This window comes from Microchirus variegatus, assembly GCF_963457635.1.
Source record: "Microchirus variegatus genome assembly, chromosome: 5".
Classification (NCBI taxonomy): Eukaryota; Metazoa; Chordata; class Actinopteri; order Pleuronectiformes; family Soleidae; genus Microchirus; species Microchirus variegatus.
Genome location: NC_139806.1, coordinates 13,606,487 through 13,620,643, shown reverse-complemented (window position 1 = coordinate 13,620,643; position 14,157 = coordinate 13,606,487). Strand labels below are relative to the sequence as shown.

The following is a 14,157-nucleotide window of genomic DNA, read 5'->3' as shown; positions in this document are numbered from 1 at the left end:
CAGGAAGCAATTTTACCAAGTATCATTTCATACCATCTCAACCATCTTGGATTTTATAATTGCATTTTCGCAAATTTAATGGACCATTACATTATTAAGTATTAATTTAATCTACAAAAAACTTGTGAATGTACATCAGTGTTTTTACACAGAAATTATTTCTACATTTGAGAATCAGAAATGATGGTGAGGACAGTGGTCATTAAACGTTTTGTTTAACCATATAATTCAAACATGACTAATATCAAACAGCAGCACATGATTTATTTATTTTGAGGATGATAGGATACTTGACCAAGATACCGAAATGATTAAAGGGATTTGGTGAGACAAGGGCTACAAATTTAAAATGTAAATATCAGTGCAAGATTCAGCTGCTGTGACCTTGAGGGATTCTATGTGAAATGTGTGTAAACAGCAACAAAGCAGAATTTTTTCAACCCAAGAGATGAGAGGGAGAAAACAGCAGCAGCAGCAGCAGTAGCAGAGATGTAGCCTGTAAACAGGACATCTGCAGCCACCGCAGCAGGCGGAAGAAAGAGGGGAGGGAGCAGATGATGAGAGGCAGGGAACGGCAGTCAAAGCAGGAAATTGGGGATATAGTAGACTGTGGTCAAAGAATGTTCCGGAAACTCCAAGCGGGACAGACCGAAAGAGGAGAGCAAGGGTTTTACTGTAACGTGAAGAATGAGGCACACAATTGAACTTATAAAAAGGTATTAGTTCTACTCCATCAGGTAAATTACAGTGTGTGAATGCACCTGTTGAGATAATGTGCATGTGGATGTTTATGCTTCCCTGACTGCATCTGTGTGAAGAGGCACATAACACTGGCAGGTGACTGCGCAGGTCTTGGATGTCTATTGTTAAGATGAAAGCGTATGTGTGTCAGTGTTGTCACACAATCTTTAGAATAATAATAAAATATAAATTATAAATAACATAAGAGCATCGAATTTGACAGCAAATATAATTCAACTCCATCTATCCATCGTCTACCGCTTTATCCTCCACCAGAATATACTTCAACACAAAATATAATTTAAAACACAGACTTTGCAAATACGTATATAAAGATCTACCAGAGTTATCAACATTTAAGATTTTAAAAATGCCAGTTCAAAACGACACATCAGACTTATTCACAGACTTATTGCAGTATTGTGCTCATTTGAATTACTTCATCCTATTCAGATGTGTCAACATGTGCTTCAATATTCAGACGATTGCTTCACAATTGCCCAGTCAAGCTGGAAATGCTACATATGGCTGAATGAACAAGATAACCATATGGGTCATAACCTAATAGCAGCCTAATAAAATACACACCCACACGCACACACACAGACAGCTGATCGTCCTTTCCTCTTAAACTGACATCATAAATGTAGTAATGTCTTAAAATAACACAGAATCTGTAGTAGTTTGGAATCAGTGGGTCACATTAAATGGAAGTAACTAAAAATACATCATTTAAAAAATATATAAATATCAAAGAAAGCCTGAAAAGAATCAAATATCCATGTAAAATATTAAAAGTACTACAACCAAGTTCAAAGACACATGCCCTGTTCCTCTAAGCATTAGTTTCAAGTCAAGCTGTCACATGACATAAAGCTGTTTAAATATTTTCATATGAATGTTCATATACATGTGAGGAACACTAACACACACTTAATCACTAATTTGGCCCCAATAATACATTCTTTACCAAGATCCCTTAAAATTTTTGCCTGAGAGAATACAGAGTGAGTGAGGTAGTCCAGAGTTCAAAGATGGAGGAAAATAAAGTCGTCAGTGCTCTCCAGTGGACAAACTATGTAATGACGACTATTAGTGTGTGTGTGTGTGTGTGTGTGTGTGTGTGTGTGTGTGTGTGTGTGTGTGTGTGTGTGTGTGTGTGTGTGTGTGTGTGTGTGTGTGTGTGTGTGTGTGCATGTCTTTAATAGGCTGTGTGGACTAATATTGTCCAGATCAATCTATCTTTGTGAGGACATTTTAACTTGTTGGGACATTTTTGAGGATCAAGACCTGGTTTTGGGATTAGGGTTAGAATTCGTTTTAGGTCAGGTTAGAGTAAGTGTTAGGTAAGGGCATTTAGTTGTGATGGTTAAAATTGGAATAATTTAATAATGATTTAAGCAGACAGACATAATGCATTAAATCTACGAGAGTCTAGACAAAGAATGCAAAACCAGCGTCAGTGTCAAGGTGACCTGCTGCTCATGATGAGAAATTTGAGATGAAGATTATGACAGCACACCCTCAATATTTTGTCTTACTCACCTAAAACTACAGAAAGGATGTGGTGTTAGCACTTATCATAGGTGTAATTTACTGTTTACTCCATTCACACAACATTGAATTCCTATGAGCCCCTCCCCCTGGGTATTTCACATCTCCACTGCTCCAAACAATTCATGTTAAATTTCTCTCCCTTTGTCTCAATCTACTCCTCTCTCTCAACATTCTTGCTGTCTTCAACATCCATATATTCACTATGAAAACCGACTCTTTCATCACTCCCTCCTCATTTAACATCCCTACTTAAATTCACTTTCCTTCCCTCCCTCCCTCCCTCCCCTCCCCTTCCTTTCTTTCTTCTCCTGGTTAGCCTCAGTGAGATGAGGGTTTTTGTGATTGGTTAGTATTTATATCAACTAGGTCCAAGTGCCACCTGGGACAGTGATCTCCAGTCGGATCCAGGTCACAGCAAGCAGAACCGTTTTCTGGCTCTGCATGGATCAGTCCAGTCCAGTCGAGTCCAGTCCATCTGCCACAGACGCTAGCTTCCCAGACAGACATTTGGTACTGCACCGACTCACCCACTGGCTTCACACACACATACACAGGTAGGCACACGCAGATACAACAGCAGGTGCTGCATCACTGCTCATGTTTACCTCGTGCATACAGTACACTCACGTTTATAGTGAGGGGGTCTGGCATCATGCACACAGGTGAATATTTACACAAGGCTTACCTCTGACACCAGGAGAACCTTTGAGGCAGTGATCACCAGCTTTCACAGCAGATGGCAGCGCCGGCACTGAGGCTGAAAGACAGGTAAAGGTAAGTAAGGTAATCTGCATGTCTGATAGTAGTAAGAGATACAATCAGATTACAAAATGATAAAAAAAAACAAAAAAAAAACTGTTCTCTTTTTTAATATTGTGACTCATCAGTGTGTGTGTGCATGCATATACTAGATATCTATATATCTATATATATATATATACAGTGCTTAACCAATCTATTAGACCACCACCCAAAGCCACAGCTGCCCTAAATTAACAGAACTGGTAATTATATAAATATTTATTTTATGTTTCTGTAAAGGTTCATACACCAGTATGTAGAAGCTCTTTACCCGTATATATGTTTATGCTAAAATATAATTATGTGACTATCCATGACTTTTCAAATTCACTGTTTCACCCAAAAAATTGTAAAATACAATATATTATTGATTGATTAAGATGTCAAATTATAGTTATTGACTGGCATTCCGAAACAAAACATTTTGTTTTAGTGGTTAAAATGCTATAACTTGAACCCAGTGAGTCGGCTCAAATTTTGGTATAAAAAGTTGAATTAATTTTATTATTTGCCAACATTTTCACATCAAAAGTTTTTGAAAGATTTCTAAAATATTTACATTTTCTGTTTTTATGACAGGTGGTCTAAAAAGTTTGTTAAGCACGGTATATGAATATCAAACGCCTTTGTATCTTGAGCAACATCTTTACAAGTTTAAGTGTCCATGTGTGTGTGCGATTCTCATAAATTGGACAATCGCTCAAGCTACAACCCCTACACTTTATTCAACGTGTTTTATAACATTGTGTATATTGAAATACTGTACATAATGTACATAAATATACAGTCAGTGGCAGAAAGGTGTGGTCTTCAGCTGCTGTAGCTCTGCCTTAATGTTTGATGTGTTCTGATACTCTGGCCATTGACCTCTGACCTCTGGCACCAACAATGCAGAGAACCGCTGTTCCCTGGATGTTTTCATGTTTATAGACCATTCTCTGTAAACCTCAGTTTCTAAGAGCACATACAGTTGAATATAGTGTTAATATTTAGACAAATGCCCAACAATATAATATTTTGTATTTTAATATTATATTTATATATTTCATATTAATATTTTGGAGTACAAGAATGCAGTATTTGTTGTAATAGATGACGTCACTGGTGACGTTAGCTTCCACTGAATTTAAGCTAATGATATTGCTGCGATAAAAATAGGCTAAGGTGACCAGTAACACGTTACTAGCGTAACAACTTGTACAAAAGTACACATCTTGCTCCAGTGCTGGTTACTCACTCACTATCCGTCAGTGTGTCAGTTGGTGGAGTAGTTTACACGGGATTACGCGAGGTTAATCCATTTACAGTATTTAGTGACATGAGTCGCCATCTGTCTGGTGTTTATCACAGCGAGGGAGCCGTCACCGGCTGACTGCGACCAGACAGAGAGAATTCGCACTTGGAAAAAAACGGTGTGCGTGAAATGCTGGACTTCAAATATTATCTTATATTGGTTAATTGTACCTTACTCAGCAGGTGGCCATGCTCTCCTGACAGCCTCGACCTTTAAACTGCGCGCGCATACTCTAGAACCCAGGTTGGTGAGATACGTTGCGTTCAAATGCCGTCGTAAACCCCTGTACTGACATTTACTTGTTGTGTAGTTTGAGCCACACTTTTTTCAGCATTAGTTGGCAAATATATTGCCGTTTTGAGACTTGAGCAACAGCGTAACATCATGGTATATCGTCTGTGACAAATGTGTTGTTAGACATTACCACGCTGCTATACTTTCACTTAGTTTTCCGACAGCACCTAAAAGCAGCACGCGGGATATACCATCGTTGCTGCAAACAAATACCTGCGTCGAAATACCTGCTGCGTTTCGTATTTTGGCAACTTTAATCCTCCAGTTGCTCTGTAAGTATGGATATATGTCTATGTGTAGTTTGACATGTATTTGATTGTCTTGGTTGTATTTATATCTCAAATTAGAGAGTAACGATGGCCAAAGTGTAACAACAAACTTTTCTCACACTGTATTTCCAGGAGACTTTTGCTGTGAAATACTAGAAGTTTACCTGAAGACTATGAAGTTCACTGACCAAGAGCTTGCCTTTGTCACATGTCGTCATCTCACAAATGCAGTAACCTCTTAAACTCACCAGCCCTATTAACCAGCTCATTATTGCCTTATTGCCACCATCCACTGCACCAGCAAAACCCTCAGACATCATCTACCTGCTCAACACTTGCCTAGGTGCTTTAATTACCTGTGAAAAGCTTCCTCTTCAACTCTCCAGTGTATTTCCTTACTCCAGAGAGCCTCCATTCTCCAATGATGCGGACAGACAGCAAAGGCCGAAGTGCCTCCCCTCACAGGATAACCTACAAGTCTGACTTTCATGCCATTAAATGCTCATTTGACACCGGGACCAGTCTACAACAAGGAACCAAAGCTGCAGCTGCTGTGCAACTAAACAGGCTGCCAACCAGCCTGTCAGATCCCATAATGTGCCATACTAGCACAGGGAGCAGAGGGAGGGTTCACAGCACTAGAGGGACCAAGATCAGAGACAACATCTTCCTCCAAATGGACAGCAATCAGATGAAACAAGATGGTGGGCCTCTGCTGAGTTCTGGATCCACATCGCTCCTCTCGCCGCAAAATCCGAGCCTACAGCCGCAAACTTCACCGTACGCTGGATCCAGACGTTCAGTCATGAGTTCCTCATCTGTACTGAACACGGTGGGCAGCATTTCTCTTCCAGAATCCTCGGTGGAAGGGACACCTTCTCGATCAGACGAGATAAAAGACATCGACAGAGCCGCTCTGGCTCAGAAGTTCACTGTGACCCGGAGGCTGTTTGAGACCAAGGTGATGGAGGATGGAGGAGTTTTAAAACCTGTGATTGGCAGAGAAGGCAAGGGCATAGCAGAGGGTAAAGTGGATGGAGATGATTGCGGAGGAGGACGGACATGGGTGGAAAAAGAGGAAGAGGCAAACAGACAAAGGAAGCAGAATGGCTTCGATGAAGACAAATCCACAAATGTTTCCTCAGCTAAGGTTACTGCACTCACGTCACTGACAAGTCATCTTAAATGTTCCTCTTACCTTGACAAACCAGGTGAAACCACAGGAACACAAGCAGAGGGGAAGGGGCCAGAAAGCACTGATCCTGAATTCTGCTTAACCCCTGAGCCAGTGAGAGCAGAACTTGTTGACGTGAACACAGACTCGTCAGAAAGTGATGGGAACGAAGAGGAGAAAGAGCCAAAGGAGATGGAAGAATGGCTGCAGGATGAGCGGGAAATTAACGCGAACAAATCTGCTGGAGAAAGCGTGGAGGCCCTTGTCGATGATGTCTTTGAAGAGGCGCGCAGTGAAAGAGCAGCAGGACCTTTTACAGTGGAAGCAAGAGCAGGAGAAGGGCAACAGAGCAAGTCGTGTCAAAAAGAGATTGAAGATGACGGAGGAAGTGGAAGAAACAAGTATCAGCAAGTGGATGAACAATGGGAGGGTGAAAGGGAGGAGCAGGACAGAGGGTACATTTCACCAGCTGAGACGAAGTTGGCTGAAGAAGGCGAGAAAAAGATAGATGTAAGAGTGGAGGAAGGGGATGGAAGTGAAGAGAAGGGTGTGATGGATGAGAAGGATGTCGACAAGGTCACAGAGGAGAAGGGGAATGGTAAAGGTGAAGAGCAAGGGTGCAGAGAAGGTCAAGAGAGGGAACGGTGTGAAAGTGGATCTGAGCATGACGAGGTCAAGCATGAGCCGTGGAAAGGTTGCAGTGATGGACAAGGTGACGGCAGGGAGGACAAGACGGGATCTGCAGTAATCTGCGGGATTGAGAACGAGGATTTTGTGTGTAATGATAAAGAATCTCAGTGTCAGCCAGAACATGCAACACCACCACCACCGAAAGCAGACTTTGGAAATGCACTGCAAGTGGAATATGAGGAAATTCCTGGTGTTCCGGCGCAGGATGGCGATGACACAGAGGGAGAAAAGAGGAGGGTCAGGTTCTCCACAGCACCAATCAAGGTACAGAAAATAAAACATTGTTTTTTGACTGTCAGTTTCAGCTCCTTGAACCAATATAAGACAAGCTTTAGCCCAAAGCCATGTTTCTGATCCAGTGAGGGAGGAGAAAAGGCAAGATCTCACTTGTTTCCTCCTGTCAGCACTCGGCTCAGAGCTTTCTTGATATAGACGTACAAAAACATTCCTGTTGGATGCACGCGGCAGTTGTCAAACGACAACTTGGGAGATGTGTTTGTGCGCCGAGATGTTTTTTTTTGCGATCAGTAAGCCACGTTTTGTACAGTTTGCTCAAATTTGCCAGCTCTCTGATTCTTTCGCACTCACACTGGTATATTTGCCAACATAAACAGTGTGTTGTTGGGTCAATAGCTGCAGATGGTTCTCAGTAAAGTCTGCTCTACACGTCTACCAACTAGAAATACGTTAAATGGTATTTTCACTGGGCCTGAATTTAAATCAGAGTAAGATGATGATTTTTCTCTTCTTGTTTAACTGTCTTGTCAGGTGTACAGCACCTACTCCAACGCGGAATATGACAGACAAAATGAGGACATTGACCCAGTGGCTGCCTCAGCTGAGTACGAGCTGGAAAAGAGAGTGGACAGGATGGACGTCTTTCAAGTGGAGATAAAAAAGGGTATGTTCTCCCTGTTCAACAGTTTGGGGTCACTTAAATGTCCTTATTTTTGAAGGAAAAACACTTTTTTTCAATGAATATAACATTAAATGAATCAGAAACACACTCTATACATTGTTAATGTGGTAAACGACTCTTCTAGCTGCAAACGTCTGTTTTTTAATGGAACATGTACATAGGTGTATAGAGGCCCATTTCCAGCAACCATCTCTCCAGTGTTCTAATGGTACATTGTGTTTGCTAATCGTGTTAGAAGGCTTTTGGATGTTTAGAAAACCCTTGAAAACCCTTGTGCAAAGCAAAGTTTGAAGGACAAAATTATAATTTTGAATAAAAATCATTATTTCTAGTGCTGTCAATGTCTTGACTATATTTTCTATTCATTTTACAACTCTTTTGATGAATAAAAGTGTGAGTTTTAATGGAAAACACAAAATAGTTGTATAGTTGACCCCAAACCTTTGAACGGTAGTGTAAATTCCTCATAAGATGGACTTTCCATCTTTTCGACACCCATATTTTGTCTTTTTCCTAATGTTGTTGTGAGGATGAAGTTCTTCCATCTTTTTCCCCTCCAGGACACGAGGGTCTGGGCATCAGTATCATAGGAATGGGCGTAGGAGCTGACCAGGGACTGGAAAAACTGGGAATCTTTGTCAAGACGGTAACTGAAGGAGGTGCCACGCAGAAGGACGGAAGGTGCATCTCGGCATCACGGTCTGGTGTTTGGTGTTGGACTCTGATGACGGCGTGACATTCTCTGTATTATTCTACTATGCATCTTTAGGATTCAAGTGAATGACCAGATCGTGGACGTGGATGGGGTGAGTTTGGTCGGCGTCTCCCAGCTGTTCGCAGCCACGGTCCTTAAGAATACGTCGGGCGTTGTCAAGTAAGTATAAATCACGTCTATATAGTCTTCTATTGGTCATTGGAATATGAGATTTAGGTGTTTGGTGATTTATGAGATTTGGATAAATTGATGCAGCATTCATTTTTGGACTGGCATTTTGTTGTTTTCCTTTTATAATGCAATGTCCAACTCGTCAGCGACATTAAAATTACAATGTGAGATAAATTGGTGTTTATACTTTTACATTACAGACATCCTTTTTCCTAAGAATACTGTAGTGTTTAGTCTGTAAGCCATGCTTTCGTCACCAGTCTCTGTATTAATGTGTGTGCAGTTTTTAATACCAGATTCTTTAATTACTAAATTATCTTTATAATTAAGTTCTACTTCTGGATTGATCCTCCAAAAGAACACTCTGAATTCCATTTAGCTGCCTTACTGGGCTGCAACGCCATCATCAGTGTCACCAGTGAACACCTGTGTTTATTTAGTCATTAGGCTAATTAGTGTTTGCTCACAGCTGTAATTGATTTCCGTCTCAGGTTTCTGATTGGTCGAGAGAAAGAAGGGGTGGAGAGCGAGGTGGCGCGGCTGATCAACGAGAGCCTGGAAATGGACAAGTTATCCAGAAAGGTGGGTTTTCCTGCAGGGGAGTGGAACTTTTTGGGAGTTGTTTGGAACTCCGAGAGGTTTTCCCTCCTTGTTCACTTTGTGTTTTGTATATGAAGAGCGAAACGGCAGGCGAAGATGAGGACACTGACGAGAGGGACTCCATCACTGAACAGGAGGAAGAAGAGGAGGAAGAGGAGGAAGAAGAGGACATGTCTTCTCTCTCATGGCTGGACAGCCACCAACTCTGCATCAAGTACCAGCAGGTACTGACGCTAACCTGATGATTTCATTAACATGAATATGAAGATAAATTTAAGTAGCCCCAAAACAATCCGCTGTACATTTCCCTTCTTGCCTTATTTTCGCTGTAGCTTCTGTCGAAACTGCAAAGCAAAACAGCCCAACTTCACCACGTGAGAGAAAAGGTAGGTCACTCTGCTGAGATTGAGATCTCTCTCTCTCTCTCGCACACGCACACGCACACACACACACACACACACACACACACACACACACACACACACACACACACACACACACAAGTAACTGTACTCCCACATTTGCATCCCCATTTGGAACAGTCTGACCCATTTAACTGAGTCTGCGTTGGCTCGGTGTGCCGTTATAAGGACGCGGGGCCGCGTTCCAACAATTGTCCCAAGTCAGCCCTTCTTTACTGCCTTTGCCTTGAAGCAGTCACCACGGCGACATAACTGGGTTGGCTGAAGTATCTCAGTCCAAGAGCTGCCTTTCATGGATAATAAAACCACGTATCTGAAGTCCTGATGAAAGAGAACTGTACACATCCACTTATTCTGTTACTGTAAGAGTAGTTTTTGTGGAAATAAAGAAAAAAATGTGGTACTTATTGACATCGCTGTGTTTCCCAGTTAAAGGTGTGGGAGGAGCAGCAGGTGAGCTGGGAGAGTCAGAAGGCTGAGCTGGAGCAGAGGGCAGAGGATGGAGAGGAGAAGGCTGAAAAACTAGAAAAGTAAAAAAAAAATTGTTTCATGCACATAAAAGTAGGGCTGAACCTAGTTGGAAAATATGTGGCATTCTTTTTTTGGCCAGAATGTGGCCGCAATATCGGAGAGAATGTTTTTTTTTTATGCACTTATTCTCATCTTCATTTCAATAATGTATATAAAATGGTTACTGTGTGATATTTGTGAGGAACAAAGATGTTTTCTTCAATCTGTAGAATGTGTGTGTGTGTGTGTGTATAGGTCAGGACGATATTTAATCTAAAATGCTAATTTGACGCCCATTTTACGATCATTGTTCAGCCTTACAAAGTGAATGTTGTCATTGTTGATGTGATTTTACATAAGTACACAAACGTGGAAAGATGGTGGGAGCTAAAATAAGACGAGCACGTTGAGAACAATTATGAAAAAAAAATATATATATATATATATTACTGAACCTTGCCTTTTTGATGTCTATTATATCTCAGGTATTGGCAAGAAGCCCAGACGCTGTGCAGGGTGGTGAGCCAGCGACTGGCTGATACCCAGAGCCAATCAGAAAGCCTGGAGATCAAATACAGTAAAGCTAAGAGGCTGGTGAGAGAATACCAGAGCAGGTATTTTATCAAATCCATCTGGGTTTTATTTTATTTTATTTTATTTTATTAGACAATGTAGATACACTAGAAGTGCATTTCCTTGGTTTTTAAAATAAACACTTTTCCATCTTTCAAGTTTTTAATAAATGCTTTTCAGGGAGGAGGAGATGGAGAGAAGAGAGGCAGATTTGATGAGAGAGATGGAGGAGAGAGATGAGCAGCACAAAGATGCGTTTGAAAGGCTGCAAATGAAGGTGAAGGTTGACCTCTCGACCCTGAACCGATTCACCGAGCCTTCTGTCTCACTCTCTCTCTTTTTTTTTAATACATTGTTTTTGTTGCAGGTGGCACAGATAGAGAACAACGAGCCTTCTGCTGAAAGGAAGAACCACTGTGTGGACTCTTCTGTCATGAGTATGAAGCCACGTTTACTGACACAGTTCTACCAGAGAGAGGACTATTTTATCAAAATGTGCTTTTTAACCAAGCCCAGTGAAACTCTTTCTCAGGTCCAGACTGGAATGTTCCTGTCCCTGATACAATACGCTTGGACTCCAGCGCTCACATAGCCAGAGCTCACTTGGCCCAGAAATCTAAGCGCCACCCACCGTCACGAGACAAACTGAGAGAGAGCTTTAAAAAACAGGTGCAGTAGAGGGAGCATTTAGTAACGCCACCGTAGGAGCTGCTTTTTTAAAAACTTAAACCCTTCTCCTTTTTCTTCTTTTAGGAAGATGAAGTCCAGAAACCACAGTCTGCTCCCACAGACGTACAAAGGAGCAGTAGAAGCGACTTGTCCAGTATCGCCTCGTTCTCCGCCCTCACTCCTCAGACCATATCCAATTTCACTCCCCCAATCTATATCACCGATGTCACTCCGCCGCCGTGCAAATCATCCGCTTCCAGGAAGTCCAAAAAGAAATTTCCCGACTTCAGGTGCAGTGTTATTTTTTTTTTTTCCTCTCTTCCCTAGATTTAGATCAATAAATCCTTTCAGCAATGGCAAAGTTCTTGCACGTCGAGAATGGACAATGATTTTGTTGGTCTTACACATCGTCTCTGTTTTGTTTTCAGTGGCCTTCGCAAATCCATTAGCAAAAGGAAAAGTGAGAAACGCAGCAGACGCTCCACCAACAGGTGTGATCTCACTCACGCAGACTGTGAACGAAACAATAAATAAGCAGATTATTTCCCTATCTGTGGCTTTATTGAAGTTTTTCTCGGTTTCGCCTATTATTAATCCAAACGTGACCGTTGGTTTTTCAGCACGGGGTCATGTGGAGACCTGTTGGACGAGCCCACGGGAGTGTCTCCATCAGACTCGGTCACCTCCATGCCTTCTTGCTTGCCCTTTCCCTGGTTCGGAGAAAGGGGGAGAGAGAAGGAGGAGGAGCGAGGCAGGGAGAGGCTCCGGTCGATGTCCAGCAGCAGCTTGCCGTACCTGACCACCACTGGCAGAAGAGATCGGGTAAGAAAAGTATCAAGGTTTCAAATTGGCCACATGGATCTTTCTGCATGATATCCATCCCCTCCTTTGACTCCCTGATAGATATCTCACACAGTAAATCATCTTGATTTCTAGAGTATTGGCTCTCCAGTGGGCAGCTCCAGTGTGGGCCGTTCCTCTGATCACTCCCTTTCTGGACACTCTCACACTTTCACTTTTTCCTCCACTGAGGTGAGACCGTCCCCTTAGTTCCTTTTTTGTTTCCTCATCTCCCCATGGAGCACTCTTTGTCCTGTAGTTTCCTTCCTCCCTGGCCACTCACTTCTTTAATTACACTTTCTTCTCCATGTGACTCTTTTTTTTTTTTTATTCCCCTTGTCGTCTTACGGCAACCGTCTCCTGTCAGACGTTGGACGACGACCCAGTTCCCACCAATAACAACAACCAGTGGCAGAGTCGACCGGTGCTGCAGTGGGATAACCAGCAGGTGTGTCTGTGGCTGACGGCCATCGGCATGCACCAGTATATGTCTGAGTTTGCCGCCAGAGGAGTGGACGGGAGACAGCTGCTCAACATGGACAATGAGAAGCTCAAGGTGAGCACTTGTGATCACATTTGGCCCAAGTCCTTCATGTGTATTTTGTTCATTTTCTTACATTTTTATGTTCTTGACCTCTGCCAAGGAGGTATATGTTTTCACCGGAGTTTGTTTGTCTGTCTGTTAGTTAGCAACATAACTCGAAAAGTGGGATTTGTATTAAATTTTCAGGAAATGTCCGCAATGGAACCAGGAACAAGTGATCTAAACTTTGGCCGTGATCCGTAGACGCTATCACTGGTTACAACAGGGTGTGTTTTGTAGGCACTGAGCTGCATGGTGGAGGGTTGTGCTCTCAGAGTGCTTTTCTAGTTAAAATCTGAATTCAGCTCTATTTTGGCTTTGAAATGCATGCAACTGCTGGTTTTACAGACCAGCACTGATTGATAAACAACCGTTTACTCTCTCACTCACACCTATGGTCAATGAGGGTCAAATGAACCGGTGTTTGGACTGTGGGAGGAGGAACAGTGTTTGTTTCCCAAATAATAATCAACGTAAAGAATCATATTTTCTCTGCCACTACTGAGAGTGAAGCTGTGAGCAATCTGTAAAAAATTTTACACAGCAATAAGGTCGATGTTGTGTTAAAGGAGGTGAGATACAAGCTTATTCTTGGCCTTAGCGTCCCACATCACTGAGAATAAACTTTGGCTTTTTGATTTTGCCATTATGTGGAAATATTTAATAATTGCAGTTCTTGTATAACTTTACACGTTTTGTTCACCAACACCAGGCTCTGGGCGTGTGCATTCAAAACGACCGGTCTGCGCTCAAGAAAAAGCTCAAGGAGATGAAAAAGAGGGAGGAGAAGGAACAGAGGAAAGGAGAGAAGTGGCTGAAAGAAGAGAAACGGAAAGAGAAGGACTACGTTTTGGACAAGGAGAACGAGCGGAAAGATAAAGCGAGGATGGCGACGGAGAGGTCTGTGAAAGATGTTGGGCACGGTGTTAAAACCATAAGAACTGAGTCTCTCTTATAAAGACAAACTGGCACTGCGTTCAACACCAGCAGGGGGCAGTGTTTGCAGTCTGAAATAGACCGGAAAACATCACTGATTGTTCTCCCATCGCTTTTTTAATGTCTGTTCTAAAGTGTGTGTGAGAGAATTTCTGTTTACCGTTTGGTTTTATGAACTTAAAATTCTTAGAATTATTTAACAATGTGCTCGTTTGAAGCACGCACTTGCTTTAAATGCTTTTTAAAATGTATTAATAAATAATGATTTAAATCATCCCACTTTAAAGTTTTTGCTGAATGTACACCTTACACACATGCCGAGTTTCTAAGCTTGTTAAAATATTTTAGGGAACACTAACCCTGTTTTCTTTTGGTTAAAGGAAAAACAACATAAGACAA

General features: G+C 41.9%; 1 protein-coding gene across 1 annotated transcript; it reads left to right on the top strand.

The window, feature by feature from the left end:
- Nucleotides 1-5,377: 5,377 nt before the first annotated feature.
- LOC310927237 (uncharacterized protein) lies at nucleotides 5,378-13,780 on the top strand (the record flags this gene model as incomplete). The annotated part of the gene is made up of 18 exons (XM_083889531.1): nucleotides 5,378-7,084; nucleotides 7,589-7,721; nucleotides 8,300-8,420; nucleotides 8,509-8,613; nucleotides 9,117-9,207; nucleotides 9,303-9,449; nucleotides 9,558-9,611; nucleotides 10,077-10,177; nucleotides 10,643-10,771; nucleotides 10,911-11,007; nucleotides 11,098-11,167; nucleotides 11,269-11,399; nucleotides 11,484-11,689; nucleotides 11,828-11,890; nucleotides 12,020-12,221; nucleotides 12,336-12,431; nucleotides 12,607-12,795; nucleotides 13,535-13,780. 18 exons carry the CDS (start codon nucleotides 5,378-5,380, stop codon nucleotides 13,778-13,780), a joined length of 3,888 nt encoding a protein of 1,295 aa, XP_083745657.1.
- Nucleotides 13,781-14,157: the final 377 nt, after the last annotated feature.